Genomic DNA, 21,585 nt, shown 5'->3' with positions numbered 1-21,585 from the left:
CCATGAGCTTTTTAGTATGAGAACCCGGAGTAGAATGAGTGTATAGGTGGTAAATATTCAGACAAGCCATTTCCTAAAGATTGCAATTTATTTGAGAGTTTTGTAAACGCATCTCTGAGAAAGATCCTGACCATGATCAAGTGATGAAAGGATTTTAAGGTGACCTACTCATCTCAAAGGTTGGATTGCATACCAAGTCTCATCACTTGTCTCACCAAAGATATATTTGCTCATGGTGAAGCCGGGACTAGTTGACCACGGATACAAAAACTGATACAGTACAATTGTGGTAACTTGATATTCTCTAAATTCTGGTTAAGTCGAGTTATAATTCTAATCACACACACACACACACACACACACACACACACACACACACACACACACACACACACACACACACACACACACACACACACACACACACACACACACACACACACACACACACACACACACACACACACACACACACACACACACACAGTCAGTTCCCCAATTACACACACAACTGCGACTGTGGAATCTATTGGAATATGCATGATATAGATGAAGTAATTTCCCAAACTACTAGTTAAGTCAAATTACCTGTATGGATTGGAACTTGGAGCAATCAACTCAATGATGTGAACTTCTCTTTCTTCGGGGGAGCTTGTTAACATGCAGCCCTGGGAAGGCTGAGGCTTAAGATAACGAGCAAGATAATTTAGCGAAAGAAAGTTCTTTTCTATTTTACATGTTGGAGGAAACACAGGATCTGAAAGCACAGAAATTATTTCAATTAACATTTTTTCAAAACATGAGTACTAGCATTCCCCGCATTAACGTACGCCATGGGACCGGAGCATGTATGTAAAGCGAAAATGTACTTAAAGTGAGTGTACTTAAACCGGGGTATGCCTGTACTAGCATTCAGTTTGTTATATTTGTAACAAAGCCATTTTTTAGATTGTTTTTGTAAGAGAAGGAAGCTCTTATTCCAAACAATGTGTACCACTTTCAGTTTTATCATCACTATATATATATATATATATATATATATATATATATATATATATATATATATATATATATATATACAGTATGTATAGCCACCAACAGGGGGGGGTCTGCCGGTGTTGGCGTCCCGGGCCCCGTGGGTAAGGGGGTCCGGCCACCCGTCCGGCCCAGTTAATTAAAAAAACTGCACCCGTTGACGGGTCTCTGTGACGGCAGCGGCGGAAGTCAGCTGGGCTAAGCTTCTGGTGCGCCGGCGTGAGAGGGAGGCCCGGCGCGCGCGTGAGCAGCCAGCGTGGGGCAGACAGCTGCATGCAGCAGGGCAGGGCCAGCGGAAACTGCTGTGACCTGCAGCCGGGCCTCCCCACCGCCAGCCACCGCCCCCCCGCAGTACCGCCAGCCACCGGGCCCCTGCCCCCCTCCCCCCTGCAGTCCCGCCAGCCCTAAAAGGTTCGTAGGCCCCAGGCACTGCGCCTAGTCAGCCTAATGTATAAAGCGGCCCTGGGAGTGGGGTATATTTGTAGATGTATTGGGGGGGTGGGGTATATTTTTTATATGTATTGGGGGGGGTATATTTTTAGATGTATTGGGGGAGTGGGGTATATTTTTAGATGTATTGGGGGGAGTGGTGTATATTTTTAGATGTATTGGGGGGGTGGGGTATATTTTTAGATGCATTGGGGGGGTGGGGTATATTTTTTATATGTATGGGGGGGTGGGGTATATTTTTTATATGTATGGGGGGGTGGGGTATATTTTTTATATGTATTGGGGGGTGGGGGGTGGGGGTGACTAGTAGTCAACCTCGCTGTTTATGACTCTTGTAAGTAGTCATTTTGAAAGAGCCAAGATTGTGGAAACTTACATTTAACCCATTACCATTCTGCTGCACTTAGATTTGTTTGTTTCTTCCCCATGCTCCCCCTGGATCTCGTGTCTACTATTGTAACCTTTGGGGATGAGTGAAGACTACCCCTCCCAGTGGGTCAGAGCAGGGGGTGGAACTGTATACACGTGAATTTATTTATTCTTGTTTTTCACTTATTTAAGTTTATATTGGTTCACATTTAGTGTTCAACCCTTTTATCTGTTTGCGCCTATTTTTCACTTTATCACTATACCATGGCCCTGTATATATAGACATAAATATTAGAGTTATTATGAAATGTAATTATTCAGAAATGTCTCATTCAATTACTGCCTGTCTATAAGGTTTACTTCAAACCTTTGTAAATATACTGTATTTTCAAAGTATCTATTTTTACTCGGTTATTGATTATTACATTTTGGATTGTTCATCATTATAAATATGCAAAATTAAAAACTAAAAGCCAAACACAAAAGAACAGCTTTTTTTTGTGCAATCTATGGCCTTTGCTAATCATTATCCAAAGTCAATTCATATATTCATTAGCATTTATTTTTTTAAGTATAAACACCGCTCCACTAAAGGGGGCATCACAATACATTACAGTCAGTTTGTGAACAATTCAAATAGTATTATTTTATAACACAAAAGTCAGGCACGAAAAGCCGGAATTATAATAATTAAAATAATACATGTTGCATCAAATTAGCAGAGGTTATACATTCCGTTTACATTCATTTCATGGACTGTTAGAGATATGACTATGGGCATAAGTAACATTTACTGACAGGATTAAAATGATGTTTGAAGATGTAGGTAAGACCTGCAATGTGATGTTAGGAGGCCCTGCATCAAGGAGCTTACAATCTATAAAGCAGGCTAAAATTAAACATTGGCTACAGGGATGAGAGATTTGATGAATAAAAATGAAACCCCTTTTTTTTTCTTTTTTTTAGAAAGTTGTATTGAAAATGAAAAAAGGATTGCAATAGAAAGTAAGATCAACCCTAAAACATTCTCTAAGTACCTTAATAAGAAAAAGATTAGAAAGAAAATAAAGAACCCTTTCAATGCAAGACGAGCAAGCAAATTACTGAAGATAAGGAAAAAGCAGAGGTTTTAAACAAATGTATTGTCTTTGTATTTACCAGGGAGGAATCAAATGCAAAAATAGTGCCACAGGAGGAAACCATAACCTCTATATTAACAAACAATTGGGTAACAGAGCAAGAAGTTCATAGGCAGCTTGATAATATTAAAGTAAATAAGGCACCTGGCCCGATGGCATACATCCAAGAGTTCTTAAGGAGCCAAGTTCAGTAATAACCAAACCATTACATTTAATATTCAATGACTCCATTTCCACAGGCTCAGTACCACAAGACTGGCGTAAAGCCTATATTTAAAAGGGAAGCTAGATCACAACCAGGGAATTACAGACATGTAAGCCTGAAATCAATAGTGTGGAAGCTACTTGAAGGTTTAGAATGGGATAATATTCAGAAATACCTATAGGATAACAAAATTATTAGTAATAGTCAGCATGGATTTATGAAGGTCATGCCAAACTAACCTCATTAGTTTCTTTAAGGTGGGAAGTAAGAATTTAGACCAGGGCAATGCAGTTGATGTGGTCTATTTAGATTTTGCAAAGGTTTTTGATACAGTGCCACACAAGAGGTTTGTGTACAAAATAAAGGAAATTGGACTCAATAAAAACATTTGCATCTGGACTTAAAACTGGTTGAAAGATAGACAACAGAGAGTTGTCATAAATTGAACCTTTTTAAATTGTGAGTGAAGTACCTAAAGTATCGGTACGGGGACACCTGCTTTATAATTTGTTTATTAATGACCTTGAGGTTGGTATAGAGAACCAAATCTCCATCTTTATTAATGACACTAAATTGTGTAAGGTAGTACAGCTCAACCCCGTTATAGCGCGATCCGCTACAACGCAGATCCGCATATAATGCGGTCTGAGCATGGCTCCCGATTTAAAAACATCTCCAAAGTTTTGTTTTTTAACATAACATTCAATACTTTATTGCTAATGAACACATAGGGAGACTACACTGTGGTGTAGTGATTAGAGCAGTGGACTGGTATATGAAAGATCATGGGTTCAATTCCTGTATGTGTATTATATACAATAATAAATTATATCATGCAGGAATTGGACCCCTGATCCTTCATATGCTAGTACAATTCTCTAACTGCTACACCACAGGGTTGGTGGGATGAATCTGACTCTATAAACAAACTTAACATCTACTGCACAGTGCAGTCCATCACCACATGAGAATATACCTTCAACACAACCATAGGGTTGTATCCACACTGTTGTGTAGTGATTAGAGCAGTGGACTGGTATATAACATGATCGAGGGTTCAATTCCCTGCACAGAAGCAAAAGTTTATTGTGGCTCTATTCACTGTTGGCCTGTCATTGGTCAGAGAAGGGTCATATGACCATCCTCTATGCTTGAAAGTCAAATTGAACAGTCGTCCCGCGCACCAAGCACGTGGACGTAGCCTGATAAAGCAGGGAGAGGAGAGAGCTGCAGATGCCAGGTAAGTCCTCGTGGAACCGCGGCCATTTTGCGATCCCGGAACACGATCCCTGTTATAACGCGATCTCATTATGTGACCCCCGAGTACTGCATTATAACGGGGTTCAGCTGTACAATCAGACCAGGATGTAATTTCTCTCCATAAGGACTTGGAGAGACTGGAAACTTGGGCAGGTAAATGGCAGATGAGATTTAATACAGATAAATGTAAGGTTATGCATTTGGGAAACAAGAATAAACAGGCGATTTACAAATTAAATGGATGGAGAAGGATTTAGGAGTGCCTGTAGACAGCAGGCTTAGCAATAGTCCCCAAAGTCATGCAGTAGCTGCAAAGGAAAGCAATATCTTATATTGCATTAAATGGGGAATGGATGGAAGGGAAGAATAATTATATCACAGTATAAATCATTAGTAAGACCACACCTTAAATATGGAGTACAGTTTTGGTCACCACTCAATAGAAAAGACATTATGGAACTAGAGAGTGCAGTTAAGAGCCACCACATTAATAAAGGTGATGGATAATATGATTTATGAGGAGAGGCTAGATAAATTAGATTTGTTTACAGTAGGAAATTAGGCATCTAAGAGGGGATATGATAACTATATACAAATATATTCGGGGACAATTCAAGGAGCTTTCAAAATAACTATTCATCCCACGGGCAGTACAAACGACACAGGTTCATCCCGTTAGGTTGGAGGAAAGGACATTTCACCAGCAACAAAGCAAAGGGCAGTTAAAATGTGGAATTCGTTACCCATGGAGACTGTGATGGCAGATACAATAGAGTTCTTCAAAAAAAAGGTGGATATACCAAATAAGTAAACATGGGAAGGATGTTGATCCAGCGAGTAATCTGATTGCCAATTATTGGAGTCAGGAAGGAATTTATTATTCCCCTTATGAGACATTAGATGATATGACTCCGGGGTTTCTTGTTTGCCTTCCTCTGGATCAATATACTGTAAATACAAATATCGGATAAAGTATCTGTCATCTAAATTTAGCATAGGTTGAACTTGGACGTACGTCTTTTTTCAACCTCATCTACTTTGTAACTATGTAACATACAAATAAAACATTTAAAAGATCATTTTGATTTGCATTGTGTACGGATGCTCATGTGCACCAAGAATAGTTATGCTGATAACCTGAGAAACATGTATAACACTACTATGCAAACCATAGAGTAGGGGTGCGCAAACTGGGGGGTGCGACACTTTCCTGGGGGGCGCGGGCAGTTGGAGGTCCCGCGCTCTTCCCCAAGGCATTTAAATGAAATGCCAGGGGATCGCGTGAGGCTTCTGCAACTTCAAATACCGGGATTCAGATGTGCGATGTCACGACCCGTCGCCATGGCAACACGACGTCAAATGACGGCATGGGGTCACGACGTGACGTCACATGACCCCATGGCGTAATTTGACGCCGCAAAACGAGGTAAGGGGGCGCGAGCACCGTGGAGACCAAGCAGGGGGGGCGCAACTACAATAGTTTGCGCCCCCCTGCCATAGAGCATACAAGATGGCAGCAAAAGGTACACACATTCCTAAATATTTGTCCTGTTTTCACAAAGTCGCGTACAGTACCTTCGCCCACTTTGATGTAAATGTTTGTGGACAGTTTGAGTTCAGTGAAAGACGTTACTGCTCCATAATGCCTTTGAGCCCAGTGTAACAGATGCTCATTTCCATGAGGAAGGGGTTTTTCTTCTGTTTCTGCAGACAAGGAGACATTTCCCTCCTCAAACTCAACAGCAGAACCTGGTGATACCTAATGGGAACAGAAATTAATTATTTATGTGACATGTTTACCTGATGCACAATGTCAAAATATGTTAACTCAGTCATACCAAAAAACCCTTACATCCTTCGGGAAGAAAATTAAATAATTAGTGTTGTCTGAACTTATTTTATATACATTGTAAGTTCTTGGCTCTGTCTCAATGCATCGTCCAATGGTAACCCCGAATGCAAGTCTTTATTTATATAGCGCCATCCATGTATTTAGCGCTTCACAGCAGTAACACATGACATGGGAAAAAGGGAAAACTATCGAGGGACGTCTCCACTTCACTAGTCAGCTTTTCATGTATGTGTTGGAAGAAGAAATGGCTATTTTGCTTCCTACACCTGATGCTTTCCAGGCTTACAAGGTTAGTGCAGAGAACTGAGATGAGGTGTTGCGCTCCTCCAGGAGGATGATTTAGATGTTCGGAGTACTTGGAAAGAGGTTAGGCCTCAAATGGCATGCAAGGCTCTCACCCAACATCAATTATATACATCGGGTACAAACTAAGCCCCTTGGCCGAATATCTGTACAGTTTATTAACCATGCCAAATGATGTGCATTTAACATAATAAAAATCCCCCTTGTATTGCATGTTAATCAGCTCCAAAAAGTCAAGCGCAAGATATTTTTTTTTTTAACAACAATTAAAAGGAAACCTGGAAAATGGTACACATGTAATATTCCTATCTGAGTTAATTACATTAATCGTCACAGCTATTCAGACCAAATAGTATACAGGCATACCCCGGTTTAAGGACACTCACTTTAAGTACACTCACGATTAAGGACATATCGCCCAATAGGCAAACGGCAGCTCGCGCATGCGCCTGTCAGCACTTCCTGAACAGCAAAACTGGCTCCCTACCTGCACCGAAGCTGTGCGCAAGCGGGGAGACTATAGAGCCTGTTACACATGTGTTATTTACATCAGTTATGCACGTATATGATGATTACAGTACAGTACATGCATCGATACGTGGGAAAAAGGTTGTGCTTCACTTTAAGTACATTTTCGCTTTACATACATGCTCCGGTCCCATTGCGTACGTTAATGCGGGTATGCCTGTATACACTTTAAGGGACATAGTAATGGAGCATATTACTCATTACAACTGAACAGTTGCAGTGGACAGAAGTTTTCATCGTTGAAGCTTTTCCTGCCCCTTATATTGGGGTATTATTTTTTGTTTCAATCTTTTTTATTAAGTTTTCAGACATATACAGATTATAACATTACAGTGGGAGCATTAAATTAGGAACGTAAAACTTTATACATAGTATTATCGTGTCCCATTCCAATGGGAAGGATAAACATCCATATTTGAGATTTAGCATGTAACAATACTTTGTATATTCGGGCGATCTGGCGGGCTAGGAACCCGCATGTCCCTTTGTTTAACCGTAGCGATCTCAATATCTGTAACCTCTGAGAGGAGTTGAGAGTGGACAGAGAAAGAGAAGCTGAAAGTTACAGAGAAGAACAAAGAGAGACGGGGAGAGATGGGGGGCGAGATAGGGGGGGGGACATGGAGGAATGGGGGGGAAAGAGGAAAACGGGGACAGGGTATACCCTCTGTCTGTTCCACCCAGCACGCCCCGGATCAGTACCCTCTTATTTAGGGGTCCTCATCTTTTATTTATTAAGTAAAGGTTTTTACCATTTCCTGTTTTTTATATTTTCCTAGCTCTGAGGCCACGGTCCCATCCTGTACAACTCTTCGGTAGATTGTTTCAGTTGGGCTGATAGTTTTTCCATAGACATTACTTCGTTTATTCTTTTAGTTACAGTTCTTCTGGAGAGGGTGTTAATTTTTTCCCATGCCGCGGCTATGGAACATCTTGCTGCAGTTAAAATAAAGGAGATCAGTCGCTTCATGGGTGGAGGGAGATTTTCGACTGGTTTAGCCAACACAAAGGTCAATGGGTCAAGGGGGATTCTTAATTCTGTGACGTCCATAATTATGGTTTGAATCATAGTCCAAAAATTCTGCACAAACGGGCATGTTCACCAAATTTGGCCATATCTTCTTTAAGACCGCACCCTCTCCAGCATAGATCGGGGGGTCTTGGAAAGATCTGGTTCAGCCTACTAGGAGTTAGGTACCATTGAAATAAAATGATGTAGATATTTTTGTTTTTGTACAAATTTAAGTTTTAGCCGCCAATTCCCTGATATCCTCCCAGTCATCCCTATCTATCACTAAATTGAGGTCTTCAGCCCATTTTAACCTATAATTATGGTCCGGTGTATTTACAGACGACTCTATACCAGGTATATTCCCGATATCAGACCTCTCTGATAGGTGCCTCTCTTGCAGTAGGTTTCAAATTTTGATAGGTTGGGGAAACTCATGTTATGGGAGATTGTTGAGAGGAAATGTCTGATTTGGAGAAATGTAAAAAGATGTAAACCTTGAGTTTGGTATTTACTTTGAAGTTCCTGGTAAGATAGGATCTTCCCCTTTTCTACCAGTTCCGCCGCTATTTTGATGTTAAGATTTTGAAATTGGTTAAATTGTCTTTGGGAACAACCCAGGGGGAAGGTTGGGTTATTAAAAATAGGGGTTAGTTGTGATAGGGAAGACACAAATTCGTAGTTCTTCTTATTTTTGGACCACATATTTCACGGCCATCTCATCGATCCCAGATCAAACCTCCCTGCCCAAGACTCCTTGATCCCGAGGACCACAGAGACACTGTGTGAGATAGGGGTCTCGTGTAGTAGGATTCAATGGCCAGCCAGCAGCATGATGATCACCACTTGTTTTAACTGGGCTGCTTGATTAGCTTGATTATCCCTGATGAAGAGACCGTTAAGGTTTCGAAACACGTTGGATAAAGCATTTTATTGTTCTATGAACTCTGGACTCTGCACTACCCCGCTGCGGGCTCACACGGTGTCTGAAAAGACCGCGACGCGCTGTCGCTCCTGAGTGACGTCACGAACCCAGAAGGCCGGACCAGAGGGCTGAACAGCGTGTGCTGTGTGGTTGCAGAGATTGCCTGGCTTGAGGACACTGCCTGCATTACGAGCTTTGCTGGACTGCATCCGATCGTGCTGGAAACGATCCAGGACACAGTCTGAGATCGAGTGACCGTGACAGGAGGACCGGTGTGTGTTTACACTGAAGACATCTTCACTGCCGTTCCGATTGGTGCATGGGTAACACTAACCCCTGACATGCTTGTTTATTTCTGCTTTAATGTACGCCTAATACTTACCTTATTTGTGGGTTCACATTATAATTTTTAATGCACTATGAGCGTTGTGCGCTGTGTTTTTTTGTGTATTCTGTTCTCATTAGGGGGTGTTTGAGCCATCCCTGGTGCCATAGCTGCAGACGTCTCTATTCGAAGTTTATCAGGTCACCTTGTTATTTACATTTATATCACTAATCACTATTTCACGTCCATATTGGTGCTCTTGAGGCTAACATTACCGACCTCGCCACTCTTGGTCTCTTGTCATTCCAAATAAATTGAAATATTCGGCTTTAAATATTTTTCAGCTCAGGCAGGGCAATATATATCGAGAGGGTTTGAAAGTAGTATAATAGCCTAGGGAGAATATTCATTTTGGTTGAGATAATTCACCCTATCCAGGATATCTGGAATTTGTTCCATGCTTGTAGATCTTTTTTAATTTTGTCAAAAAGGGGGGGAGGGGGCAGTTACATAGATAAAGAGATTCATATGAGCTTGCAATCCTAATTCCCAAGTATTTCATATAGGAGGAACCCCATTTATATATGAAATTCGATTGCAGGAGCTTAATCTCTGAAGCTGGGAGGGATAAATGTAGGGCTTTGGATTTATCACTATTAATTTTATAGCCCAAGACTTTGCCAAATTGATATAAAAGAAGTTGGAGGTTGGGAAGGGACGTCTGTGGGCTAGCTAGGGTTAATATAACATCGTCCGCGAATAAGGAGATTTTATCATTTATTCCGTCAATGGGGATTCTCTGTATATTGACCTCATCCCGAATTTTAGCAGCTAGGGGTTCAATTGATAAGGCAAAGAGAAGAAGGGAGAGGGGGTGTCTAAGACCTATAGAGAAAGCTTAACATTATTCACGATCTACAAACATTTAGGTACAGGATATTTCGCTCTGATATTGGGTAAGCAGTATGAACCATTTAGTATTGCCCTTTCTAGATGGACGGGGGGGGAGGAGCTGGAATGCATCGTAAACATAGGGAGAGCAAGACATCATTGTTTGATCTGTAAACATTTTGGGTATTCAATATATCACATTAGTATTGAGAGAATATAGAGAAACCTTTTAGTTTTATGATATTTACATGGGGGGGAGGGTTGGAGAGCAGGAATGCAGCAAATATATGTGGAAAAGGTTTATTACTGTTTGATCTGCAAACATTTTAGATATTGCACATTTCACATAGGTATCGTTTGATCCGCATGGTCCTTTCAGAGAGAATGGTATTTGCTTGTCTAGCCCCTCTTGCCCCCCCCCCCCCCCCTAATCGCAGATCAGGTCCCCTAAGGTGTTCTGGGGTCTGTCTAGATGTCTCTGTGTGGCGCATACCTGCTGGCAACAGGAGGGCCTGAGTCTCCCACGATGACATGGGGGATAACAGGAAGAAGTTACTGGGGTGGATGCCTTCGTTCTGGTTCAATGGTGCAGCGCCTCCATCTATAGTAAGCCCCAGGAATGCGGGGTGGAATCCTTACCACTGAGATTCCCCACAGGGATGAGAGATTCCAGTCTCACACACGGATTATCTTTTACAAGCAGCAGTCTCTTTATTCTCTTGGGCAGCAGCAGCAGCAGCAGCAGCCGACAGGTACAGTTGTTGCACAGTCCACTAACTGTTCTCCCTCTGGATGTTCCCCTGCCACCACTCTGGACCACAGGCATCCAGAGTGGGGCTAGCTCTTCCCTCACCCCCTACGCAGGGTGAGAGGTATTTGGTCCACCTCACCAACTATAGCTGGATCAGCTCTACTCATGAGCTGATCACTCCTCTCCTCACTAAGTCACTATCACTACTGACAGAATACACACTCTAAATAGGAACTGCACTGCTCTTTTATGATCTCAGCAGGCACCGCCCCTGTGTCGGTTGCTTTGACACAGGGTCAGATGACCTACCTCCACCACTCAGGACCAGTGCTTGAAGTGGGGGAAACCCATGATAACTCCTGGCAACCTGCCCTTACCAGGGATTATACCAGGAGGAGGATAGAACTATAGCCCCATTTCTTACCAGGGCTACACTTGGGAGGAGGGTGTATAGGAACGGTGATGCCTCAAATACAGAGGAATTTAAAAAAAAACATTGACCCGAGCTCTTAGTAATAACTTATCTTCATAGGGGAAGGGGAGGGAGGGATGGGGGCGGGGGGTGTGAGGGTTGGTGGTGGTAGAATATATGGTGGTCCTAGAATATATGAGAGTAACTTAACAATGTAGTTTAACCTGCAAACATTCTGAATAGTCTATGTGTCCCTTTAGTGCTGAGTGGGCATTGTAAACCTTTTAGTGGTTAAGGTATTTAGAAGGGGGGGGGGACACCCGGACAACCGCTCTGGGCAGTCTGGGGGCCTGGGTGTGATGCTCTTCCCGACAGGGGAGCTCTCTTCAAGAGCAATCATACACACAATGGCGGGGGTTAGCAGTGGGAGCAGAGCAGCTAGGTCAACCCTCTGGGCACAGTCACACTTGATTCTGATGGCCCCAAGACAGGGCAATTCTGGGAACAGGTGGCCTCCGGGTCCACATCCAGACGCATCATGGATCAACAAGGAGGTAAACTGATTGAAAAGGGGTGGCTAAACAAAAACAGGGGGAAGGCTCACCCGAGCTTAGCTATAAAGTTCAGGGTAAAGAAACTTGTATGAGCAACTTATTGGTCTTCTTCCCTTGAAATTTTAAATGTTGTTTTCAGTCTCCTAACTGGTTTCTTTGGCTAACGAGGCGTTCTGATGCCCTAAGGGGGCCCGGGATATTGGAAAACTTTTGATCTGCTATAGGTTTTTCTTGTCTTTCTGGGGCTGTTATGCCCAAATATCTGAGGAACAGAGAAGTTCCTTCAGGGCGTGATATGGTCTTGTATTTACCGTTTCTTTGTACAACAAGTTTGAACGGAAAACCCCATCTATATAAGGATGTTATGGTCCTTCAGTATCTGGGTGAGGGGTTTCATCTCTCGGTGACTGGCGATGGTAACTTTTGAGAGATCGTTAAAAATTTGGAGGAATTCTTTCTCAAATTGTAGATCCCCCTTCTCCCTGCTTGCCAGCATTATTTTTTCTTTTGTTGTGTAAGAATGGAATTGAACGATTACATCTCTTCATCTCCTTGGATCATCTGACCTGGGATCCAGTGCCCGGTGGGCACGATCTATTTCAAGGTCTTAGGTGCTTAAATCCAGGAGCAGAAGGAGAAATAAGTTGTGCAGGTAAGTGCGGAGGGTTTCTGTTGCTATTGCCTCCGGTATGTTTTCGGATCCATAGGCTGAGTCCCCGCTGGCGCTGAGCGTGCTCATGCTTGGAGGGCGCTCCAAGCATGAGCGCCGGGTGTCCTGCATTTACACGCAGGGGGGGGGGCCATTGTGGGTAGTTGAGCATGCTATATATGTAAGTAACTGCCGCAAGCGCCGGATATGGGATATGCAAAGTATATTCAAATTATTTATATTATTATACTTTTACATTATTTCCCAAGGTATCTCAGGTGTGTCTAATTTTGTGCCCAGATAACTATCCACGTATGATATAAATGAGTGCTCGGAGAGGTATACAAGTCACTCACTGGGTGCTCTAGTTAAATTGGACTAATCCTGGCAGCCTTTACTGCATATGCAATGCTTAGCAGACTTGGGTAAAAAAAAAAAAGGTATCTATTCTCCACGAGACCCCTAAACATGTCGCTGGAATTAGTTTACTGTGGTTCTAGGAGGGATTGTCCCTTTAAAGGCGTAAAACTGGGTTAACGTTATTCCCTTTAGTGGAAAGCGGTGCAATTAACAGAACGTTCATTTCCATTAATGGAGCTTAGTGTATCTGGGACATGGAGAAGTGGCAAGTTAGAGTAAATCAGCCACTTGACATCTTTGCATGCCCCGCTAAACATCTGCTGAGCGTGGAAACATGTGGCCTGGCTCCTCCTGTACAGAATGCATCATTTTGGGGATAACTGCAACATGAAATACTTTTATTTTGGAAGGAGAATCATATCGCACAACGTACTTTATGGGGGCGGCGGGGGGGTGTGTGTGGGGGGGGGGGATTTTTAGTGTCAACTCATTTTTGCTCCAGTTTTACAGTCTTGTTTTAAATTGCAAATAATAGCTTTTTAGAAGTGAATACGACAGGTTTCTAAACCAGCTGAAATGTAACAATGTGTGTGTAACAATGTGTGTGTAACATTGTGTGTGTACAATCTGTGTGTACAATCTGTGTGTACAATCTGTGTGTACAATCTGTGTGTACAATCTGTGTGTACAATGTGTGTGTACAATGTGTGTGTACAATGTGTGTGTAACAATGTGTGTGTAACAATTTGTGTGTAACAATGTGTGTGTAACAATGTGTGTGTAACAATGTGTGTGTAACAATGTGTGTGTACAATGTGTAACGAGGCTGGCAAAAAAATCCTCATGTTCATGGTAAATAAACAATAACTACATTTGCCAAGATATTTCTGGACCTTTAAGCCTACATCTGTCTAACCTCTGGCTGATGCTCATTACTTGTTGCCTTTCATAGAACCATCATAATAAAATGCTCATAAAAGTTATGTTATTGAAAGCAGTATATTTATCTACCCAGAAACTGTTCCTTTTAGACTTCAGTGATAAACAGTCTGAAGCCATAACAACAAATCCAAAGCATCAACAAAACATAGGGAAGATCTATGTAAGAACATCCCGTTCCGATGAGAAGCCTGAAATTGGAAACATCCTAACACACGTTACAGAGTAAATACATTTAAGGAGCAGTGAGGACCGCTATGCATGACATATCACTTTACTGTTGCTGTGATGCCACCTCTGCTATTTATATTTGCTGTGACCTCACTTCTTTTCAAATTATGCACTTCCTTCCACCAGCCTCAGTATGTCTCTAACTCTATTCATATATCTCCATCTCTCCTTCCTTCCCCACTTCTCAGTTCACATGAACTCCTTTCTTACCTGCGCCCTCTGACACTACAATGCTATGTCCCCTGCACTAAAACACACCCCTACAAATCAGCACACACATTCTCAATCTATCCATGTGTAACGGGTATTCCACCCCACCCAATCGCAGTTATATTGTGGGTGCGGAGAACATACAATGTTACCAGGTGTGGTGCTTTACCTGTTAGGCTCACAGGAGGGCTGAGCTTCCGCCACGGGGAACCTGGGGTAATTATATTAAGAGTAACCCTGTACTCGGTGCAGCGCCTCCACCTGCGATGGTTCCTAGAGGAGCAGGAATGGTTCCTCGCAGGACACATATAAATAACCAGCACAACGTATGTAACCAATCAATGACTTTACTTGCGAGCATAAGAACGTACGTGCTTGTAACATCAACAGGTGTCCCTCCCTAGAGGAGACACTAACTACTGCGTCTCGCAGGACGCTAACACTCTTGCGCCACGGCGGACCCCAACACTCCATGCGCCACAGCGGACGCCAACACTTCACCAAATGATCCCACCCCGTGTCCAGTAACCCCACACAATGTCCCGCACTACCAAGTCATATAAATGTGTGTGTGTGACTGCGCAGCCACTATGTCTAGTAATAGGATTTGTTGGTGCACTTGATGTTACAGATTACCTGCCGAGCACTCCAGTGCTCGGGCCTGCAACGGGCTTCGCAAAGGATCAGACGAGCTCCTACACGATATCCTGGATACTCCCGCGTGGTGATCCGTCAGGGCCAATCCCACCCTGAAGATAGTCCAGCTCTCTTTAGTGACAGAGACTTGAACCCAAGTCTCTCAGCAGGAAACGCAGCGTCCGCTGTGTCCTTAACTAACAAATAGCTAATGGGGCAGGGTCCCTAACCTAGGGCCTGTCCCTACAAACTCAGCTACTGTGACTCAGGGCTATCTGGGGGCTAGGGGACTGCTGGCCTAGTGCAGGGAGTCACTGACTCCTGCACCCTACCTCCTTCCCCTAGCTGCTCCGGTCACCAACTGCCAAACGTGCTGCAAACCCGCGAAAATGTATCAATCTCCTTGCAGGGAGATGCTGCAGCCCTATTGGCTCCCTGGGGTCATGTGACTCTGCCCCTGTGCACCCTGGGGGTGGACTGCCCTGCACTGCGCAGGCGCGACCTATCTGTGTTCCTCCCGGCACTCCGGTGCCCTTGCGCATGCGCAATGCACCTAGCAATGGCGGCGCCCTGCTCTGCTAGCGACCGCGGCCCTAGCAACGCGACCGCGGCCCTAGCAACGGCCCGATCGCGTCCCCGGCAACCGGCCCGCTCGCGTCCCTGGCTACCGGCCGCATAAGAGAGAGAGAGGCGCGCTGCTCGCGCACGGCCCCGCACCAACAGGGGACCTGGCTACATCTGCGTCTCCTCCTTGCTTCTTGGGATAATTGCCCCCAATCCTGGTCCTTGCTTTATTTCTACTTGCTCTCGTCCTCGCCTGCCAAATGCAACTTCTATTCCTCCTGGTGTCAACCCCTCTAACCTCATACCCATCCCCTGCCACCCTCCCTCCTCTCTCCCTTTCTCCTGTGCCCTTTGGAATGCTCGCTCCCTCTCTAACAAGTTCCTCTCTGTGCATGACTTCTTTCTCTCTCACTCTCTGCTCCTATTTGCTATAACTGAGACCTGGCTCACTCAGTCTGACTCTGCTCTGGAAGCTGCCCTCTCCTACGGTGGCCTTTCCTTCTCCCACACTCCGCTCCCTTGTGTCAGGGGTGGAGGCGTGGGGCTCCTGCTCTCCTCTCTGCCGTTACGATACCCTTCCTATTCCTCCCTCTCTTGCTTTTCCCTCCTTTGAGGCTCACACTGTTCAGATCTTCTCTCCTCTCCCTGTATATATATTTATTGTCTGCTGATATACCATCAGGAGTTCATCTAGCACTATATGTACACAGTTGCAATAGGGCTGTTACTATTCACTTTTGGCTTGTTAGGTGCATTTGCTATCTCATAGTGTAAATGTATGAAGTAAGACTTCCACATATAAGAACAAATACTGTTAAGAAATACAATAAGAAAAGTGGAATTAAGAATCATAGTGTATCAAATTGAACAAGTAATAAGAACACTGATCCACTTTGGACAGAGATTTGCCTTCTGGCCTCTTTATAACAGCTAGAATCACTTGCTTCAGTAGACCACCTATCCTGTTATACTACATCCAATACAATTACAATTAAGAAGTCTGTTTGGATTAACAGGGATCTATGGGAATAGATATCTTATTACTAACTAGCAACAGAATTCCTCAATTACACCAACGCTGCATTAAGTTTTAATCAATGTATGTTTTATGTCTTTTGATCAAGTAAAACGTTATTATTTTGTATATTAATAGAGGTAGAGTGCACCATTAGGGAACCTTCCCTTCATATATTCACATTAAACGTTAAGGCATAACGAGCTGGAAGGAGCCACTTCTGCCATATCCTGTATATATAGATTGGATGGTGTACATTTGTCAGATTGGCATGGACATTTTTAATTGAGGTTTACAGGATGCATTACAATGGGCAATTTGTTTTTGTGGGGCCGCAAGGACATGGTACGGGGAAACGGTCTCTGCGCTGGTAGTCTTTTTTTAGCTACAGAAGTTGGCGCACGAGGCAGAGTATCTTGATCCATTTAATTTTTGTATATCAGTTAGGGTGCTATTTGGCATCTGGAAAGTGTGCCAAGTATTGTATGCGAGCCACGGAAAACAGTGTGAGCTTGAAGGTTGCCAACCTAGTATGGTTGAATGATGTTAACTAGTTTTGTGTATTTAACAATACTGAAGCGGTTTTCTTCCTTTGAATGTCAATGGTTTTAAAGAGTGGGGTGTGGGAAAAACCAGCAGTGCTTGTGAAAGGACCCTGACCCGAAGTGTGCATTTTGTTTTCTAGTACTGGTTAGACCCCTCCGCAAAGGGGTCTGCATCTATTTGCATGCAGGGAAATGGTTAAATGAAGGCCCTATGCTTTGCTCCAGCTCTTCCTACTGTATTCATGTTTCCAGTGAGACAGATTAAAGGGTGTGATACAGATTAAAGGGTGTGAGACAGAGTAAAGGGTGTGATACAGATTAAAGGGTGTGATACAGATTAAAGGGTGTGATACAGATTAAAGGGTGTGATACAGATTAAAGGGTGTGATACAGATTAAAGGGTGTGATACAGATTAAAGGGTGTGATACAGATTAAAGGGTGTGATACAGTAGCTGCCATTTAAATTAATTTTTAATGATCATGAGCAGCGGCGTAGCTAGAAATGCACGGGCCCCCGGTAAAAAAAATTCAGGGCCCCATTAATATTAATACGGACTGCAATTTTTTTCTCCCTCCCCCATTCTCTCCCTGATCCTTTCATTTCTCCCCATCCCTCCTCCTCATCATCCCTCGTATCTCTCCCCTCCCCAATACATAATAAAAATACACCCCCCTCCCCAATACAAAATAAAAATACACCCCCCATCCCCAATACATAATAAAAATACCCCCACTCTCCAATACATAATAAATACACCCCATCCCCAATACATAATAAATACACCCCCCATCCCCAATACATAATAAATACATCCCCCATACATAATAAATACATCCCCCATACATAATAAATACACCCCCCATCCCCAATACATAATAAATACATCCCCCATACATAATAAATACACCCCCCATCCCCAATACATAATAAATACACCCTCCTCCCCAATACATAATAAATACACCCCATCCCCAGTACATAATAAATACACCCATCCCCAATACATAATAAATACACCCCCCATCCCCAATACATAATAAATACACCCTCCTCCCCAATACATAATAAATACACCCCCCATCCCCAATACATAATAAATACACCCCCCATCCCCAATACATAATAAAAATACCCCCACTCTCCAATACATAATAAATACACCCTCCTCCCCAATACATAATAAATACACCCCCCTCCCCAATACATAATAAATACACCCCCCATCCCCAATACATAATAAAAATACACCCTCCTCCCCAATACATAATAAATACATCCCCCATCCCCAATACATAATAAATACATCCCCCATCCCCAATACATAATAAATACACCCCCTATCCCCAATACATAATAAATACACCCCCCCATCCCCAATACATAATAAATACACCCTCCTCCCCAATACATAATAAATACACCCCATCCCCAGTACATAATAAATACACCCATCCCCAATACATAATAAATACACCCCCCATCCCCAATACATAATAAATACACCCTCCTCCCCAATACATAATAAATACACCCCCCATCCCCAATACATAATAAATACACCCCCCATCCCCAATACATAATAAATACACCCCCCATCCCCAATACATAATAAAAATACACCCCATCCCCAGTACATAATAAATACACCCATCCCCAATACATAACAAATACACCCCCCTCCCCAATCTATCTATATATCTATATATTTTAAACCATTGTATGTCCCTGTGTTCCCTGTGTCTAGGGGCAATCTGATTGGTCTGTCGGTCCGTGGGCCGCTGCCCTCCCACGGCTCTCATTGGCTAACCCCCCCGTGTCCCACCCCCCCAAGGCTCTCATTGGCCGGTGTACCTCGCCCCCCCCCCCCGTGTCCCGCCCTCCACGGCTACACCGCGTGCCCCTCTGAGCACAGTGCAGCCGCAGATTCTCCTCCTCACCGAGCGCCCCTGCAACCCCCCCAGCCGCACCTCACACCCAGCCCGCCATCTGCCGCTGAAACCCACCAGCCACACCCGGGCCGCAACCTCCATCCGCACCCCTGCCGGATCAGTCCCTCACACCCGCATTACCACCCCCCCTCGAAGCGCACCATCAGCCCCTCTCACCGCCGCCTCACATACACCGCCACCGGCCCCTCACACCACCACTCCAAGCAGTCGCATCTCCGCCCGCATACACTTACGGTCGTCGCCTCTCACCTCTCCCGCATGCCGCACACTCCAGGCCATCACCTCTCTCCCGCTGCCGCCTGTAGCACGCCCGCTCCTGCCTTTCACCCCCCCCCCCTCACTCTTGCCTTACCCCCCCACTCTTGCCTTGGGGGGGGGGGAATCACTAACCAAAGGTGAGCCACCGCCGTTAACCTCTGAAGGGGGGGGGGGGGAGGATTTCCAACCCGCCGACCCAGGGAGACGCCGCCTAGCTGTGAAGGGGGGGGGGGAATTCCAACCCGCCCGGTCACCCACCCCCCCCCCCAGTGATACGCCGCCGCCGAGCTATGAAGGGGGGGAAGAATTGGAGATGTGAAGGGGAAATCGGAACTGTGAAGGAAGGGGGGGGGGGGTGGAAATGGAGATGTGAAAGTAGGGGGGTGAGCGTAGAGCGAGGGGGAGCAGGAAAAATTTTATCCCGGGCAACGCCGGGTATATCAACTAGTACCTAATAAATACACCCCCCTCCCCAATACATAATAAAAATACACCCCCCCTCCCCAATACATAATAAAAATACACCCCCCTCCCCAATACATAATAAAAATACACCCCCCCTCCCCAATATATAATAAAAACACCCCCCCTCTCCAATACATAATAAAAATACACCCCCCTCCCCAATACATAATAAAAATACACCCCCCCTCCCCAATATATAATAAAAACACCCCCCCTCTCCAATACATAATAAAAATACACCCCCCTCCCCAATATATAATAAAAACACTCCCCCTCTCCAATACATAATAAAAATACACCCCCCCTCCCCAATATATAATAAAAACACTCCCCCTCCCCAATACATAATAATACACCCCCCTCCCCAATATATAATAAAAACACTCCCCCTCTCCAATACATAATAAAAATACACCCCCCTCCCTAATATATAATAAAAACACCCCCGTCTCCAATACATAATAAATACACCCCCCTCCCCAATACATAATAATACACCCCCCTCCCCAATATATAATAATACACCCCCCTCCCCAATATATAATACACCCCCCTCCCCAATACATAATAATAATACACCCTCCTCCCCAATATATAATACACCCCCTCCCCAATATATAATAAAAACACCCCCCTCCCCAATACATAATACAAATACACCCCCCTCCCCAATACATAATAAAAACACCCCCCCCCCCCCCCAATACATAATAAATACCCCGGCTTAGCTTGGTCTCAGGCCGGGACCCGTGGTGGCTGGCAGGCTGCCGCACACAGCAGTTGCCGCCGGGCCCAGCTCCCCCCTGCTGCAGGCTTCTCCCCCTCACTCTGTCCCACGCGGAGCTTCCAACGTCAGCGTGGTCCGGCGTGCGCCAGCGTGGGACAGAGTGAGGGAGAGAAACCTGCAGCAGGGGAGAGCTGCGGCCGCCGGCAACCACCAGGTCCCGGTCTGTCCCCCCTGTCAGCTGCAGCATTCCAGGGGGAGCGCAGGCTCCCCAAGAGCACGGGCCCCCGGGCGCAGGCTCCCCAAGAGCACGGGCCCCCAGGCGCGGGCTCCCCAAGAGCACGGGCCCCCGGGCGCAGGCTCCCCAAGAGCACGGGCCCCCGGGCGCGGGCTCCCCAAGAGCACGGGCCCCCGGGCGCAGGCTCCCCAAGAGCACGGGCCCCCAGGCGCAGGCTCCCCAAGAACGCGGGCCCCCGGGCGCGGGCTCCCCAAGAACACGGGCCCCAGGCGTAGGCTCCCCAAGAGCACGGGCCCCCGGGCGCGGGCTCCCCAAGAACACGGGCCCCCAGGCGCAGGCTCCCCAAGAGCACGGGCCCCAGGCGCAGGCTCCCCAAGAACACGGGCCCCAGGCGCGGGCTCCCCAAGAGCACGGGCCCCCGGGCGCGGGCTCCCCAAGAACACGGGCCCCAGGCGTAGGCTCCCCAAGAGCACGGGCCACCGGGCGCGGGCTCCCCAAGAACACGGGCCCCCGGGCGTAGGCTCCCCAAGAGCACGGGCCCCAGGCGCAGGCTCCCCAAGAACACGGGCCCCAGGCGTAGGCTCCCCAAGAGCACGGGCCCCAGGCGTAGGCTCCCCAAGAGCACGGGCCCCCAGGCGCAGGCTCCCCAAGAGCACGGGCCCCCAGGCGCGGGCTCCCCAAGAGCACGGGCCCCCAGGCGCGGGCTCCCCAAGAGCACGGGCCCCCGGGCGCGGGCTCCCCAAGAACACGGGCCCCCAGGCGCAGGCTCCCCAAGAGCACGGGCCCCCGGGC

General features: G+C 45.6%; 1 protein-coding gene across 1 annotated transcript in view; it reads right to left on the bottom strand.

Moving 5' to 3' along the window:
- The window catches only part of TGFBR3 (transforming growth factor beta receptor 3), a 212,765-nt gene that overhangs the window by 67,908 nt on the left and 123,272 nt on the right, over nt 1-21,585 (bottom strand). The window contains exons 5-6 of the mRNA XM_075615548.1: nt 6,034-6,217; nt 589-757 (exon numbers count right to left, since the gene is read on the bottom strand). Coding sequence (XP_075471663.1) covers nt 589-757; nt 6,034-6,217 — 353 coding nt within the window. The remainder of the gene's footprint in view (nt 1-588; nt 758-6,033; nt 6,218-21,585) is intronic.

The sequence above is a fragment of the Ascaphus truei genome, chromosome 10 (genome assembly GCF_040206685.1).
Source record: "Ascaphus truei isolate aAscTru1 chromosome 10, aAscTru1.hap1, whole genome shotgun sequence".
NCBI lineage: Eukaryota > Metazoa > Chordata > Amphibia > Anura > Ascaphidae > Ascaphus > Ascaphus truei.
The sequence above is the reverse complement of the archived record's forward strand: the minus strand, read 5'-3'. Positions and strand labels throughout refer to the sequence as shown.